This window comes from Equus quagga, unplaced genomic scaffold, assembly GCF_021613505.1.
Source record: "Equus quagga isolate Etosha38 unplaced genomic scaffold, UCLA_HA_Equagga_1.0 153_RagTag, whole genome shotgun sequence".
Lineage (NCBI taxonomy): Eukaryota > Metazoa > Chordata > Mammalia > Perissodactyla > Equidae > Equus > Equus quagga.
The window spans coordinates 5,243,768-5,261,760 of NW_025796915.1; the positions used below are offsets into that span (position 1 = coordinate 5,243,768).

At 45.3% G+C, this 17,993-nt stretch overlaps 1 protein-coding gene across 1 annotated transcript in view; it reads right to left on the minus strand.

Annotated features, from left to right (window-relative positions):
* LOC124233071 (thrombospondin type-1 domain-containing protein 4) overlaps positions 1-17,993 on the minus strand; it is a 548,658-nt gene that overhangs the window by 434,930 nt on the left and 95,735 nt on the right. Inside the window, exon 6 of the mRNA XM_046650144.1 lies at positions 353-800. Coding sequence (XP_046506100.1) covers positions 353-800 — 448 coding nt within the window. The remainder of the gene's footprint in view (positions 1-352; positions 801-17,993) is intronic.

Genomic DNA, 17,993 nt, shown 5'->3' on the forward strand with positions numbered 1-17,993 from the left:
TGGTGGCCCTAAACAGCCAACTGCACTTGACCCACAGACCCATGAGCAAATAATAAATACTGTTGTCATAAGGTCACTAAGCATTTGGGGGTTGTTTGATATGCAGCAATAGTGATTGTCAGTAAGCGACTCAAGAAGTTACTCATCAGTTACTAAAGTCACAACCTTATAAGAAAGAAAAGTACATGAGGAGGCTACATGAAGAGAAAAGAGAAGGAGGGAATATAAACAGGTACATTAACATGGCCTAAAAAACTACGCCTTCACTGTCTTCCACATGTTCACTGCCAATCGACACAAAGATAAGCATAGCAGCTGATTACAGGCCCAGTAAGAGGCGGTGAGGACTCACGTTGGTGTTGCACAGCTTGTACTGCCGATAGGCCCCGATGCAGGAGATTGCCGTAGACCGGGCAGGCTGGGAGAAGCTCTGAGCTGCCCTGTGGGCTCCGGTGCCATGGCTGCTGCCTGTTTCTGGGCTATGGAAGAGACTTGAAGCTGCAGGGAAGCCTTGATCATGGGTCAAAGGCAGCTGGTAGATGGAGGCCTCTGAGGCCTGCAGTCCAGAACGAGGGCCACTGTCACTCTGGTACAGAGGCCCATGCTGGGGGGCCCGGTAGGCTGGCGGGCTGTAGCCAGGGCTAGAACCAGATGCTCCCTGGGACCTTGAATGCCGAGATGAGGGCCTCTGCCTCCGAAGCCTCTGCGGTGAGTGGGCAGAGTCCGTCTGCAGTGGTAAGATGTACGGCGCCTTACCATAGCCATACTTGCCAGGGCCGATGGGACCTCGGGTCCTGCTCCTAAAGAGAGACACACAAGAGAGGGGATGAACAGAGTCATAGGAATTTTCATGTTCACCCAGAAGCTCTGGCCCATGGTAGAGGGGACTGGGTAGGAATGAACGCTCGGGAGAGAGCCTGTGGTGGAACAGGGAGGTAGAGGGGGGCATTCCAGGAGCAGGGAACATCGTGGAGGCTAGAACAGAGGCTAGAAAGTAGAATGAGGGTGGGAGTCAACAGTGGGTGATGAGAGTGGTTGAAAATGAGGTTAGAACGGTAAGCCGTGGTCAGTACGTGACTTATGTCAGCGAGTTGGGGCAATTTTGTATGTTACAGGGAACCACTGAAGGTTTTCTGAGAAGGATAAAGATATAATTGTAATTTCAGCCATAGTAACTTCCTGTTCACTTTTTTCCTAATAATAATTTGTGGATTTTTTCTCACTCAACTGTGCCTGACATTTCAGACCGTTTCCATTACCACTCATGCCCAAATAGCTTTTCCAGGGAAGTGGAACTTAGCTAAACAACCACACTCTAACTGTCCTGAGGCCTGACTTTCCCTGGTTAAACTTAATCCCTGAAGAAATTAGAGGACAGTGAGCAATTGGCTACTCCACCACTCTTGAGGCAACCCATGCTGAGCAACGGGTGAATGGTCACCTCCACAGTGGTAAGGCTCTTTATATTTTGTCAAGACGTTTTGCCTTGTAAGACCTTAGGAAAATCATGTAAACAGTGGTGTGCTGGTAAACGTTTAATAACTGGCTTCCAAGGGGGAAAAAAAGCCCTGATTTATAGAATTTGCCCATGGTATAAATACTCCCACCATGGCCAGTGTCAAGCTACCAATGTGAAGACACAATCAGCTCCATAGAGCAGGGAAAAACAGCTCCAGGACACCACTGCATGTAAATTTATTACACAACTACTGTTTGCAAAATACAAAGCTAGGCATGGTGAGGAAATATAAAAGTGAACTGCATAGGGGTCCCAAGCCCCCAGGCTTACAACTGAAAGCAGCTAGAACTAATGCCATGTGGAGAAAGGGCCTTGGAAGCAATACGACAAATGGTGATTTAGGTTTTCTGAGGCAGGAGGAAGCACTTCTGTCTGGAGGGACCTGAGAAGGCTTCACCATCATTAGTCTGAGAGTTGAGACACAAGGTTCCAATACTCTGTGGAAGGATTTAAGTAAGTCATCTAACTCTTACTTTTTTGTAAAATTACCAAACTGGATTAAATGACTGCAAAATAGTTCCAACTCTAAAATTATGCTTCCATAATAATTAATTCTACGTTTACGTAAAACTGGAAATGTGCCCAACCGTTTCTACAGGATGGCCCCATTAAAATAAGCACGTTAAAACAACAATCAAGGTGAAACATTAATTTCTGCCTTCATGAGGAAATTCTCTCTTCACTCTACATAACCACTGAATATAAAATTTAACAGACCACGACTAATTATTAACACCTTTATCACTAATTGCACCTTCATTCTTAGCTGATATGGTTTTGAATTAAACTGTGCTACAGTGTTTATTTTGCCTTTAGCCACTTCTCAATTAATCTTGGCAACACTTGGGACTCTGTTAATGATGGGGGATCTAGCATGCTGCTTTAAGAGATGCAATTAAGAACTTAGTCTTAAAAATATATATAACTTGGATGTAATTTGCCTTTTTCTTTCTTGTGGTAGGCCAGGTAAAATGAATGACATCATGCAAAGATGAAGGAAAGAATTTCTGTGTGTGTGTGTGTCATTTTTTCTTTAAGATCTGAAAGTCTACCAAGAATTCTAGCCTCAAAATACTGGGTGGAGACCCCACCTGAAGGTAAGAGAGAAATGAAGACACGTGTAGCAGTGGATCACCTAGGGATCTTGTTAAGAGGCAGATCTGATTCAGGAGGTCCAGGGTGGGGCCTGAGATTCTGCATTTCCAACAAGCTCCCAGGCGATGCTGGTGTTGCTGGTCCACAGACCTATGGCTTTGGAACGAAGTCACAGAACAGAATTGAAATTCCAAGCGAAAGGATGAGAATTCAACAACAAAATTTATCACTTTTAATGGAGACAGATAGCTATAAAAATTTTTTTAAAACCTCTGAGTTTGTGACATATACAAAAATCTGCTGGCCTGAGCCAGGCTGCACTGCTGCAGTTCATCCAGTGGGAGCTGCTGAACCAAGACTGACTAGCTCTTTACTCCTGGGGAGCCGAGGGAGAACCATCATTGGCTGATGACTTGTGTAAGCATCTTTCAAAGGCTGCCCATCACCCCTGAGGGGGATAACATACACATGTGCAAATGTATATTTTTGTATTCACATTGCCTTATAGGAGGCTCTAAACTGGAGAACCATTCAATCCACACAAACAGCAACACCATTGGAAAGATAATGATTTGAATAAAAACGACTAGCTAATTCTGATAAATAGACTAAAAGGAATGAGAGGCCAATTAGGGTGTGATTATGAGAGACGATTTCTGAATACTTGACTCAGAACACTTGGACAAGCAAAAGATTCATCCTCACTTGGCCAAGAGAATGTGTGTTTTCCTTACGGCAGTCAGAGCTAATCATTCTGACGGTGCAGAATGGCCTCTTCCCCACCAGGACACGCTCCATCTGGCCACTTGCAGGGGGCCTCCAGGAACTGGGCAGATTTATGCAGAGTTGAGATAATAAGCACAGATGTGGCCGAGGGAACCCATGTGGCCAGTTAACCCTTCCAGGGGAGCATGCGGTAGGTGCCTGGGGGGCTGTGAGGTCAATTAGTTCTGCTTGGTCTCCCCATAATCTACCTCTGGGATTTTACTCAGGATTCAGCACTTGTCAGAGCTCTGGCTAATTTTGGAAAGTTGGGCCTTGAGAAAAATGAAAAAAGCCCGGTCTGAGATCAAGAACATGGGTGTTAGCATATCAATGGTGGTTAATGACTTGGACTCTGAAGCCAGGTTTCCTGGGTTTGAATCCCAACTCCACCACTTACTAATCATGAAACGTTGGGTAAGTTACCCAGTCTTTTGATGCCTCAGTTTCTTTAAACAGGGCCAGGACTGGGATGAGACCAGTGAAGCACACAGGGAGCAACATTTAAGGAGACACTCTCAGGGTCGTGCAAGTGCTGGTCGAACCTGAGAGTGATGTCTCCTTAAATGCTCCACCCTAGGCCCAGTCCCGGCCCTGCATGCATTTATGGTAAAGATGATCCTTCCTTATAGGTTGTTGTAAAGAGTAAATGACTCAATAAGAGCAAAGGGCTTAATAAGGCCTGGCATAGAGCGCGCATCAAACAAGTATTTGCTTTGGGGAAAAAAGGTCTAGCTTGGCCATTTACTAGCTCTACAAATAACAGCAAATAACGCACCCTCGATTTTCTTACCTACAAAATGAGAGTACACCCACTAGGATGTCTATAATAAAAAGAACTGATACTAACAAGTGTTGGAGAGGATGTAGAGAAACTGAAACCCTCATACATTCCTGGTAGAAATGCAAAATGTGCAATCACTTTGGAAAACTATCTGGAAGTCCCTCAAAAAGTTAAATGTGGCATTACCATATGACCCAGCAATTCCAATCTTAGGTACATACCCAAGAGAAATGAAAACATATATCTACACAAAAACTTGTACAGGAATGTTCATAACAGCTCTATTCATAATAGCTACAACCCACATGCCTATCAACTGATGAATGGATAAACAAAATATATTATATCCAAATAATGGATTATTACTCAGCCATAAAATGGATAAAGTACTGATACATACTACAACATTTATGAACCTCAAAAATATTTTAAGTGAAAGAGGGCAGACACAAACAAAAGGCCACATATTGTATGATTCCATTGTTATGAAATGTCCAGAACAGGTAAATTCATAGAAACAAAAACATGACTAGCGGTTAACAAGGGCTTGGGTGTGGAGTTGGGGAGTGGAATAGAGAGTGACTGCTAAAGGGTAGAGGGTTTCTTTTTGGGGTGATGGCAATATTCTGAAATTAGTAGTGATGATTGTACAACCTTCTGAATATACTAAAAACCACTGAATTATACACTTTAAATGGTGAATATTTTGGTATGTTAATTATATCTCAAGAAAGCTGTTATTTTTTAAAATAAGAGCATAAATAATTCCCATCTTATCTACTTACAATGATGTTGTAATGATCAAAATGAGGTTACTGATAGAAACGCATTTTTTAATCTGCAAGTAGTCTTTATCTTTTGTTTCCCATCATTTGTTTCAACAACCTTTATTGAGCAACTTCTTTGAACATCTATTGAGCATCATGTATAATGTTTCTCTGCTTGTACACATTTCCAGCCCTGACAACAACGTAAGCAAATGCACAGCCTCCCTCCCCCACGGTATGGCTCAATGACAAGAACTGGACCATAAGGGTTCTGACACCAGGGCCCAGTCCCAGTGCTTCCAGTTCCGGATGTCTGAGGAAATTGCTGTTTCTTGAGATATTGGCTGCAAATAGCATTTTGGAAAGGGTAAGAAGCACATAAAATATTTTCCTTACGACAGGCTGGCTGTCATCCAGGGGCTCATCATGTGTGACGTTGTACAGCTTTGTAATGTTAATCATGACCAGTCAGTGTGATGATTCAAGCAAAGACACCACATCCAGTCTCCCTCTTCCCAACTCATGCACATACCCTAGAAATGTGTCATCTATAACCATCATCTGTAACTGACAACACCCACATTTCTATTGCCTGCCCAGACCCCTCTCCTGGGCGTCAACCACGTATACCCAACTGACCTCTAGACTAGAGTCTGCTTCTCACCTGTGATATGCACCCAGATCACCTGGGGACCTCGTCAAAAACAGCTTCTGATTCAGGAGGTCTCGGCGGGCCTCTGATTCCTCATTCGTAGTAAGCTCCCAGGTGATGCCGATGCTTGGGTCCTGGGACCACACTTTGCTAGCTCCACCCACACCTTCCCACAGACATCCCTAACTCAACACATTCAAGCCCAAATTCATCATCCCTCCCCCTGCAAAACTGTCCTCCTAGTTCTTCCTCTAGTCTCCACCACAAGAGTTCTCAAACTTGAGCAAGCATCAGAATCACCCGGAAGTCTTGTTAAAACAGACTATTGAACCCCACCTGCAGAGTCTGATTCAGGAGATCTGGGGCAGGATCTGAGAATCTACATTTCTAACAAGTTCCCAGGCCATGCTGATGCTGAAGCTGGTGATCTGCGGACCACATTGTGAAAACCACTGCTCTGTTTCACTCCCAAGTACCACACCACCCCCTGACTCTGCAGTCAGTGAAGTCAGTGACTCTTCAGAGCCAGTGGCTCTTCCACTCTCCCCACTTCTCTGTATTAAGTCCAAACTCCTTGGCTTTGTCACCCAGCCTGCACAACATGGCTCCTGTTGCATCTCTTGTCACAGCCCTGGTGTTGCATGGACCACCCACATTACACTCCTTGGAGTTTCCCAACAGAACAACCCAGTTTATTTCTCCATGCTCAGCGCATGCTGTTTCCTCCTCTACGCTGGCTTCCCCGCCATGTCCTGGAACAACTACCTATTCACCTTTCAGGACTTGGCTGAAGCATTACTTCCTCAGTGAAACTTTTCTTGGTCCAAATCCCAACCAAACTCTCCACTCCGTTGAATTGATGTGCTTCTCCTTTTGTCCTTCCACTGGACCCCATGTAACTGTCACAACACAATAATCTTTTATAATATTTATTTGTTTAGTCTGCCTTAGTTTATCAGACCGTAGGCTCCTTCTGGGCATACATCTTATTTGTATTATATCCCTCAAACTAAGTACAATGACCGCCACATAGTAAGTGTTCAATAATTAATTGACTGCTGAGGGCCAGCCCCAGTGGCCTAGTAGTTAAGTTCAGTGTGCTCAGCTTCAGTGGCCAGGGTTCAGTTCCCCGGCATGGACCTACACCGCTCTGTTAGTGGCTATGCTTGTGCCGATGGCCCACATACTAAAAAATAGAGGAAGACTGGCACAGATGTCAGCTCACGGTGAATCTTCCTCAGCAAAAATAATAATAACAATAATAATTGACGGTTGAAAAACTGAAAAAACAAATGAATGAATAGCTCAAACAACTATTGCCAAAGGGAGGAAAATCTCCCCTTCCCATTATTGCATTTCTGTTATATGACATATTTTATTAAAAGACTATTAAACTATTGTGGCACTGAGGACAAGGCCACCTCGCTCTACACAGGAACAAAAGTCTCATCTATTGGGTGAGATGGTTCCCAGTATCAAACACCCAGAGAAGAAACAGGTCCTTGGAATGGAAAGGAGGACCCAGAATGGGCTGAGACTCAGTTTTACTCTCAGACGGAGGAAAGAATTAAGAGGTCAAGGGCACTCCATGCGTGCCTGTCAGAGCTGGGGAGCCACGCAGGCAAGGCTGTCTGTCAGCTGCTTGCGGCTAGAGGATGGCTTCCCACCTCCTTTCTTAGTTTCTAGTACAGGGTAGAATGGGCACACTAAGAACCCTGCCCTCCAGAAGCCAGGCTGTTTGTATTTCTTATATTCTCCATGTTTATTTCCCTTTTGTTTTCTCTTCAAGCTCCGTCAAGTCTCTGTGAGAGGTCCAGCCTCTCTCAGCTGTGCTAACATGAACCACACATGGGCCACAGCATCCAACAGAGCAGCAGCCCCTGGGACCAGCCTGCAAGCAACCCCAGGAGTCTGAGTGTGACAGCCCAGGGGCTGGGCAATGAGGCCAGTTGCCCCCGCTCAAGCGGAGGGTCTCCTGGTACTGCTTCATCTTGGACGTCCTGGGTTTAACAGCATTTGGAGAGGTGGCATTCCTTGCAGCAAGGTACCTGAGTTGAGTTGCTGGGCAAACAGAAATCAATTCTCCCATAGGGAAAAATGAGAAGGAGGTTTGTGAGATAGAAGATTATTTATTCCTGGAGATAGCTCACAGAATCAGGGGTGGATAGAAGTCCCTGTACTAGATGTTGAGGAAATTGAAGATCCTATTGAATCTTGCTATAGAGTGAATAATCTCCTCATGATTTAAAGGGATCCTTTCTGCCACATTTGTACTTGGCGCTGTCATTATATATCAAAACTAAACTCTTACCAAGGCAACGTTTTGGGGCAATTTACCTGGCCAGTCTTAGCATCAAAGATAGGCCTAAGCAAGTACGGAGCTAAACCTCACAGACTCCTAGTTTCAAAGGTGGGGGTGCTGCATCTGAGAGCGGCCTCTACACCAGCCTGCACCACGCGCACACCCCTCCTTCCTTTCTCCTCTCACTGAGGAAGCAAAGCATTTCCACTTGGCACTGTGAGCTCCCAGGGAGGGGAGGGAGATGTGATTTGTAATTACTATCAAGTGAAACGCTTTTTCCAAAATCCATTAGTATGACTAAATGCATTTTTTAAAGAGGTTTTTATAGACATTTTAAAAGATCCTAGGCAGCAGGAATCATAACTAGGAATTATCTTCCCAAGTGCTTATAGAGGCACACAGAGATGTGGGCTCAAGGGTCCTCAGTGCGCCTGCTGCGTTGGCCGGACATCTGAAACAACCCTAGTAGGACAACATTTTGAGAAACTAGCCAGCACATTTCTCCCTCTCAGTAATCCCTCCCCCCCACCCCCGCCCCGCAAGCTTCTAGAATGACCTTGATGATTTCAGTGCCACAGAAGAGAAGACCCAAAGCTCACACAAGGAGAGAAAAAGTTTCTTTAGAATTTGAAAAACCGGGCTTTGTCTGTCAAGAGCCAAAGTCTGCGGCATGGAAAGCAGAGGTATAGTTTACACTCTAGAGTATGAAGAAAGCGCTAAGACCTTGGAATGATTTCCTCAAACCAAAGGAAATTAAGCATTTGCCTAGCAGGCAGATGAGAGAAGTACTGAGAGGCAGTAACCGGAGATTAGGCCGGTATGCTCTGGCCTGGGCTGGGGTGCAATGGAAACTCCGGATTCGTTTAGGAGCCTGAAAACAGAAGGGACCTGCAAGCTTGTGGGGAACCCGGGTCCAACATGGCACCCAACCAGGACACGGGAGGGAGAGCCCACCTGCGTGCTGGCGGGTCATCCCGAAGGGGTCTTTGTGGTTCCAGCAAGAACAAGGAATACATGGCCCTCGGCAACTGGAGGCCAGGAGAGTACATGTGCAGATTTCAGCCGCAGTTACTGCAGAGGGTGGGAGGCAGCCAGTGAGGCAGAGTGGACACCTCGCTTCCTTCACCAAAACTGCACAGAAGCCCCTCATCTGGGCAGCCAGGTCACCCTCAGGGAGAAGGGTAGAATGAGATGAAGAGGGAGAACCCTGACTGACCTGAGCATAAACCCTGAATTGATAACACTTACCATCAAGTGTCTGAGCATCTGAGTTTCCTAGAATTGGCAATTTTCCTGCAGCAGCAGAAATAGAGGCTCATGAACCAAGTCCAGTTATAGAAAAACAAATTGCATTTTGCATATCTGAGTTGTGATTATAAATTACAAATCTGAAACATACCCTATGCATCCTTAAGAAGGAGAATAAGGAGCTAGTTAAATTATGGTACACTTAGATATTGGAGTACTATGAAGCTGTTTAAATGAATGAGGCAGATGTGAATATATTGACACAGAATGGTCTCCAAAATACACTTAAGAACAAAACACTAAAGAAGGTAAACTGAGAATATCCGTGCTCCTGTTAGTGTTAAAAAAGAAAAGAGAAAATATGTATACAGTGTATGAAAATGCCCATATATGCAGGATACAGATGAAACTTTGGGCACTGGATTGCTTTGGGAAGCAGACACAACAGGGTGGAGTAGAAGCAGGCTCATTTGTCATTTCTTATCATTTTGTATGACCATAAAATTTTTTTTTTGCCCTCTGCCCAGGTTTTCAATATATGAAAGTAATAGAAAAAAGAAAAACACTAAACTGTTTTCAATTGAATTGTTAAAAATATAACCATGGATGTGGAGAGGATCATAAGAAGCAAATGCAGAACCCTCCTGTCAGAACCCCCGCTAGGCTGTGCCTGTGGGATAAGCAACATCACAAAGAGAAACCAGGTCAGTAACCCTAACATTAAATATGCAGACATCTCGTCTGGACATAATGTACCACTTATAAATAGGCGGTAGGCCCCAAAGACTGAGGGGACAGAAATAGTTAGGGGACAAAATATTCTTCAGAAATGTCACTGTCAATAACTGAAAAGTCATTATATCAACAAAGGCCATCACCAGCCTCGCACCCAGATGGAAACCTTTTAGGTCTGAATATGCCTGGGCAACACACCTAAGAAGGAATAGCAATGACTCTGACACCCAGTCCAGCGTTATTAGTGATGACAAACACCCCAGTGCATATTCCCAGGTTGTCTAACAGCATCCTCACCATCAGGTACCCAAGTCAGGGTCAGGGACCTCATGTACATTTGACTTCTCTCTCCACGGGACTTGTCTTTCTGAACACAGCCCAAGTCATTATCCTCTATTTCAAAAAACCCTCGTGGCTCATCTCTGCCCAGAAGATAGCTTAAATCTAGAAGTTTTTAAGGCACATTCAGTCTGACGCCATGTTACATCCTTCCTCGTCTGGTCTCAGTCTATCTTCCCAGATTCAACTCCAGTCTTCATCTCGCTCCACCTGTCTTCTGCCCCCAACCCTAAATTTTCCAGACATAATGGATCACTCACCATTTCCCAAACACACTGAGCTCTTGTGCCTCCCAGGCTCTGCCTGGAATTCTGCCCTACTTATTTCCAAACTGGTGCAGCCTTCCAGGCCTAAAGTAAACACCAGTCCCCCTACCCCCACACTTCCGGACGCTTCCCCCAAACAGCGCTCTCAGGGGGTAGTCTGCACACCTCTCTGCCACAGCATTAACACCGTATCTTGGTAACATTGTTAAGTAAAAGGCCTGGCTCCCTCACTAGTCTTCTAGTTCTTCAGGACAAGGCTTGTCAGTTTCTTGCCCCTGTGCCCATAATCCCTGAGACGAGCAGTGGGTCTGACCCAGAGGCACTCTGTGCATGGCTGCAGAAATAACACATGTGAGACACCACAGCTTAATTGCTCAGCATTTTTAACCAGTGGCTGAATAAAGGTTGCCTCTTAGACCAATTAGTAGAGACGAAAAGGCTCTGAGTTCCAATAAGCAAGAAGTCAAGCCAGCCCCACACATGTGAGTGGGAAGCAAAGGGAGTTGGTGAAATTAAAAGTCGGTAGCCACTGACCACCTAGAGAGACCTAAGGTTCCAAACTTTAAGTGAGCAAGAATGGGAACAAGCAGCAGCTGAAGACCGGAAACATGCATTTGCCAAGGAGCCACATGATCCAAGGAAAGCTGGACAGAAACGAGTCTGCAGCCTACAACTGGAAAGAGAGCCCAGTGTTCCTAAAACTCGCCCTGTTCCATTAGGATCACTTGCCAAAGGGAGAAGGGCTAGCATGTGCTAAGTTCAAAGCGGCTCTGAGTAAACGGTTTAGGTTGAGTGCATATGTCTTCTTAGAAGTTCAGAAGACTGAAACTCCTGCCAGCACTGTTCCAGGCAACAAATTATCTCATGTCTACAGAAGATAAGAGGCAAAACTCGGACCACTTAGGGAAATAAAAATTAAGATGATGAAAACAAAGCTTTCCTGGTTGCCTACTGTGTGGCACACACCATCACAACCATTAGCTGGTTTGACCAGATCTGCTGCTGTGCCCCAGAAAGTATGTAAGGTCTGCATCTAAAGCCCAGCATGAGAATCAGCTGACAGGTTTGCTCTGAGCCTGGAATAAGGCTTATAAGAGGGAGAGAGGTGTGAGGGGGAAGAGGCGGGGGAAGGGACACAGGGAGAAGTGTTGAATTTATTCTAATAAAGAGAAAGGAAAGAGGTCTTTTCACAAATGGATTCAGGAGCACTGCCAGGAGTCAAGAAGGAAGCAACCTAGCAAAGGAAGCAGAAAAGTGGTTTTGGAGCAACTCTGAGCTTACAAGGCCTGCTTTGCACCAGGAAGCCAAGCTTCAAGAAGACCCTATCCTCAGTGACCCACCCACTGGCCTCCCAGGAGATGAGATCCATAGGGCTGTCCCGTTAACACCTCCCAAAATAAAACCGAGTAGTAGCCTTCAGAACAGAACCAGTCCTTCTGGGGCAATGATCGTAGGAGATGACTTAGACTCTGATTCCAGATATTGCCATCACTGCTTCCCCTTGTCTAAAGGATGGTGCTTGAAAATCAGCCAGGATCCCTCAGAAGAGGTCATGTCAGTACTCACTGGTGCTGCTATGCGTTTGAGTGACCCTGGGGTTCCAAGACCAATCTTCAGGTGCCTTATTCAGTGTGGGCCCAGAGGGATGGAATAAGGACAAGCGAGCAGGTGTTCAAGGAAACCAATTTCAGACCAAAAGAAAGCAATGGTGTCCAGTGGCTGCAGGGATGCCACTTACAGTTGAGCAGGTTATTCACTGAACAAGGACACCCAGGTGTTGAAATTCAGTGTGATGAATCTGGCCAGAGGAAGAGGCATCTTTTTTGGATTCACATAAAGGTGAAAAAATGAGCTGGTAGAGGTCCAATAGAGAGGCATTTCCAGTGAGATTACTCAGAGCAAAGATGATGGCTCCACCCTGTTGAGTGCTGGGCAGGGCATCCCTGAAGATGAGGAGGGTAAGAGAGGAATTGGGACAAAGGTGGTAACATGAGACGGCAGAAAGAGCCCAAGTATTCCATCAAACAGGCCAGATCAGCCACCTATTACCTGTGTAATCACAGGTAAGTCATTCCACATCTCTTACCTCCAGCCGTAAAATGGGGATAACAATGCCCACCTCAACTGGCTGTGGAGCGGATTAAATGAAATAACAGAGGTGAAGTGCCTAGCACAGAGCTTGGCCCTCAGCGGACGCTCATGAATGGTGATTACCACAACAACAGCTCCTGAAGGTGAGAGACACACAGCCTCCAACCTTGACACGCGTGGGTCACTGCAGAGGGAGACAGCCAAACTCGGGCTGAGCAGCATGGAGCAGGCTTTGCATGAGAGAACAGTAAATGCATTCATTTCTCCAGTGTAACTGAGAGGAGGCCTCTTGGGAGTCAGACCTGTTGCTGGTGTGGGTTGTAATCTGAACCTGAGCGGCCCTCCAGGACTACAGGGCTTAGGGGAGAACAGATGAGATTACCTGGGGGCACAGTGCCTGGCCAGGGCAGGTGCTAAGCAAGTGTGAGCTCCTAACCCCTCTCCCCTGGGGACTCTCCAACAGTGCCCCCTGCCCCAGAGGCTGACCCCCAGCAGGCTGAAGCAAGCTGAAGAACTCTTTTCTGTAAATTCTGCTGAGTTCATTAATACAACAGCAATAAGGATTATAATGCAACTTGCATGTCTTCATCATCTTTTATGTAAAAGGCCCATGGAGGAAGCAATGCTATTTCTCTCATATTCTGGATGTTTTCCCAAGCTGAATTTTTATACTACCTTCTATGTGTCTACTTGCCATACATCACTTCCTTTTTTCTTCATTATAATTATAAAATATTTCAAATACAATCATCATGTGTGAGAAATGATGCATAACTTTCTTTCCTGCCTTAGAGGAAGTTATTTAGGTGAAAGTCTGTCAACCTCAGTTCATTGAAGGAAAGAGGGACTTGTCCGAGAGTTTTACTTCATCCCCCAAAATATCTAGCATCGTGTATTTAAATTAGTAAATTCAGGATTCAGATAGCAACAATTTATTGAACACCTGCCAAAAGTTTTAGGCATGTTATCCCATTTAACCATCAGTGCAGACACCTATTTGATATGTAAGGAAACAACGTCTAAAAGATGTTAAACATTATGTCCAATCTGTAAATCTGTGTGAACAGATATTATTGTAATATTAACAAACGTTACTGAATGAATGAACGGTAAGCCTTAAGGAGCTTAAACAGCTGCAATACAGTACAACTGATGAATACAAATGCCATTCACCAAGGATTAGAGCGATGGACTGTTTGGAATAAGAATTTACTGGAAAATAGGGGGAAAAATTAGTTTCCCTCCAAATCCAGAAAGAAAACATTTTCAGTGCTAGCCCACAATGAACTACGTTCCAATCACTGAGGAAAAGAGAAGTCTTAGCTAAATGCTGGATCCACACAGCCCACAGAGGACAAATGTTTCTGTGTGAAAAAGACTCATAAGGGAATAAAGAAAATATTGTGTGCCTGGAAGTCAAACCATAGGGAGGAAAAGGAAGGCTCTCGGAGCTGGGCCTGATCTTGACCTGGGCCTGACCTAGCAGCCATTAGGGTAAAAAAGGCATCAAGGGGCAGGAAGAGAGAGTAACACAGCAGTTAAGAGCAGGGTTTGGAGACAGACTCTGGGCCAATCCCTATTCTGCAACCTACCAGCTCTGGGACCCCAGGCTTGTCACTTTGTCTCTCTAAGTGCAGAGTTCTTCTCATCTAAAAAGGAATAATACAGATACTTTATGCAGAAGAGTCCTCTGAGGTTTACCTCAGAGTCTGACACCCAGGGTGTTAGATTCCTAGGGTGGCTGTAACAAATTACCACAAACTTGGTGGCTTGAAACAACAGAAATTTGTTCTCTCACATTTCTGGAGGCCAGAAGTTTGAAATCAGTATCAATGGGCTGAAATCAAGTTGTTGGCAGGACTGAGCTCCCTCAGGAGCGTCTACGGGAGAATCTATCTCCCTGCCTCTTCCAGCTCCTGGTGGCTGCCGGCATTCCTTAGCTTGTGGCCCCATCACTCCAATCTTCAAGAACAGCATCTTCAAACCTCTCTCTATTCTGCCTTCACATCACCTTCTCCTCTGTGTGTCTGGGTATCAAATCTCCCTCTGCCTATCTCTTATAAGGATGCTCATGGTTGCACTTAGGGCCCATCTGTATAATCTCAGAGGATCTCCCCATCTCAAGACCCTTAATCACATCTGCAGAGCCCCCTTTTCCAAATAAGTTAGCATTTACAGATCCCTGGGATTAGCACCTGATATCTTTGGGGGGGCCAATACTATTTGGGGGTCCATTACTATATGGGGGGCCACTACTCAGGCTCCCACACATAGGAAACTCTCAATAAACATTAGCTGTGACTGATCCTGTTACTGTTAATAGAGACGAGCCAAAAGAACTATACATCCAAGAAAGGGCCTATGGATGGGTGAGAAGGTAAGGACTCAAGAGGCCCAGAGGGGCCGTTAGCACTCTACCACGAGGACAAACAAGGAGGCCCTAGCTGTTGCCCACCAAACCCTCTCACGTACAGGCAAATTACTTAGATCCACAGTACAGGCTCAGAGTGGCAGTGGGAAGAGTGCGGATGTTGGGGTCAGGCAACCCTGCATTCAGATCCCACTCTGTCCCTTGCAGGAGCAGGATGCTGGGGATTTCTCTACCCTCAGCTCAGTGTCCTCAACTATAAAATGTGGCTACTTGAGGCTCAGATAACACATGTAAATTATGTGAGACATGTAGGTGTTGTAAAAATGGTTGTCATTACTACAACTGAATCAGCAATGTGTGCAGAAAGGATGAGTAAAGGAAAGGACAGTAGCCTACACGTACAGGAAATGTCCCTGCTCCCATCCTTGCAAAGGCATCTCAGGATGCTGCCAGACGTGCATCCAAGGAGAAGCCCTAAGGGTCCCAGAAGCAAAGTTGAGATTCCCCCTCTGGGACACACACATTGCAGTCAGGCTTTTTCCATAGCCCACCATATCTTTCTTCTGGAACCCGGAGTTATGAATGACTTGGAGGGGGTTCAACAGCAGCATTCTTATGGCAAATGTGATCTTTGTTCTGATAACTAATGAAATACTTCTGACACTTAATGAAATGCCACAAGAAATGAACAAGGGCTCTTTGGAGCCTTGTCTGAGATCAGAGTAACTCAAGCTTAAAATCTGGGTCCAATCTTTCCTAACTTACAGGCAGAAACGTACATACCAGTGGGCCCAGCTCCACTACACACGCTCTCTCACTGAAAAGGGCTAGGGTTTCCAACTTAGAAACCAAAGCATATTAAAACACCGTTTATCTGGTTAGCATCAACAGGTAAGTTCTTGTCAAACAATTCAGGAACTAAGTGGAAATCCTGCTTCAGAAGGTAAAGAAAACTTGCCTTGCAGGAGGAAAACAAAAAACACCAAAAATGTGAAGTGCGCATTTCAAACAGATGTACCTGCTTTCTCTGTGAACTGCCCAGGATTGCCAGGGAGATTTTCCAAGGAGAAACACCGACAAGGCCAAAGATTTCCCTTCTCCTTGCCATGTGGTTTCTGCCCCTCTGTATGAAACAAGACTCCCTAGGTATCGACTGAGGGTCAGGAAAATGGCATGTGGCTTTGTGAAGTTTAATTAACAGCAATTTCCTACCCAGCATCACGAAGAGGCCCACTCAGCTCCACGGGCCCTCAGCACAGAAATAACGTATTGCTCCTGAGTAATTAATGATGAAATGCAAATAGCCTCCAAAGAGTGCGCAGGAAGGGAGGAGCTGAAAAAACAAATGATTCCTACCCACAGCCAGGGACAGTTCCCCAGGGAGGCGGGAATAGGGGGGTGGGGTAAAGCCTGTGATCTAGGCCTGATCTTGACCGTCCTGCTTCATAACAAATGAACATTTCAAGCAAAAACACACAAACACACATATGCACACACATACAAGAAATTACAGAAAGAGACACAGGTTCTAAAACACAAAGACTATCTAGTCAAGGATAATAAAAGAATCAAGCCATCTTGTTTGTGAACAATGTCTTCTGTTTTTTGGGTTTTTTTTTTTTTTTTTTGGTGACGAAGACTGACCTCGAGCTAACATCTGTGCCAATCCTCTATTTTATGTGGGATGCCGCCACAGCATGGCTTGACAAGTCGTGCTAAGTCCCTGTCTAGGATCCAAACCTGTGAACCCCGGGCGGCTGAAGCAGAGTGTATGAATTTAACAACTACGCCACCAGGCAGGCCCCAATGTCTTCTGGTTTTTGAAGTCCACATTTTATAGTTTAGATTAAATGATTCCCAAAGGTCACCCAGTAAGCAAATGAGGCAGCTGAGGCAAGAAGTGGGGTCTAATGACTGTAGCCCGGGACCTTCTCCAAGGTAAGAAATGAGAATGTTTCCAATGAAAAAGGGCCAAGGCCCAGAGGGAGATGACAAAAGAAGGTCAGACACATTGACGGCACTTGTAAGAAAAACTCACGTCATGAGACAGAAGTCTGAACAGGGCGATTTGAAGGGTTGCGATGTCAATACATCTTGAGAGAAGAAAACCATCATATTCCAGAGCGGGTCTGAGAAGATGTCTAAGGGCTGTGTCTCCAGCCACCTTCCTCTCTTTCCATGGCTTTGGATGGCAGAATGGTGGTGGGACGTTTAGAACAGCAAGTTGGGCCTCAATAACTCATCAGTATCTAGCAAGCGACCTTAAGGAATGGAATAGGACCCCTTTATTTTACAAAACCTGTAAACTAAAAGCCAGAGAAATGAGGTGACTTGCCCAAGATTAAAGCATCTGTGAGAGTTGGGACCTGGACCCTGGACCCTGGACTAGGAATACAGAGCTCCTTATTATACGCCAGTTGCCTCGGGCATCTATTATCCTTAACTCCATTACCATCACTGTCCCTGATTAATACCACACGTCCAAAGAAGATCACTGAAGGGTAGGGTGGGGATTGCGTGGCTTTTCTCTTCTTTTTTCTGGTAAACAGTACTGCTGAATTTCCCACTGACAATAACCAGATGTGACATGGAGAAGTGGCCGGCGGTCTTACTAGCACAGAAATTGTCCTGTTACTTGGATGTTTTCAAGACTCCTGAAATGCAAGTACTCCTATGATAGGCTGGATAATGTTCCCCCTACCCCAAGATGTCCACATCCTCATTCCTAGAACCTATGAATCTTACCTTTGTGGCAAAGGAACTTTACAGGTGTGATGAAGTTAAGGATCTTGAGATGGGAGATTACCTTAGATTATCTGACAGGTCTTCATAAGAAGGAGGTAGGCAGATGAGAGTCAGTGAAGGAGATGAGATGACAGAAACAAGAGTTTGGAGTGATGGGAGGGAAGGCCTCCCTGCCAAGGAATGCAGACAGCATCTAGAAGCCAGAAAAGGGAAAGAAACAAATTTTCCCCTGAAGCCCCCAGGCGGAACGCAGCCCTGCTGACACCTTGATTTTAGACTTCTGACTCCCAGACTGTAGGAACAAATCTGCACTGTTC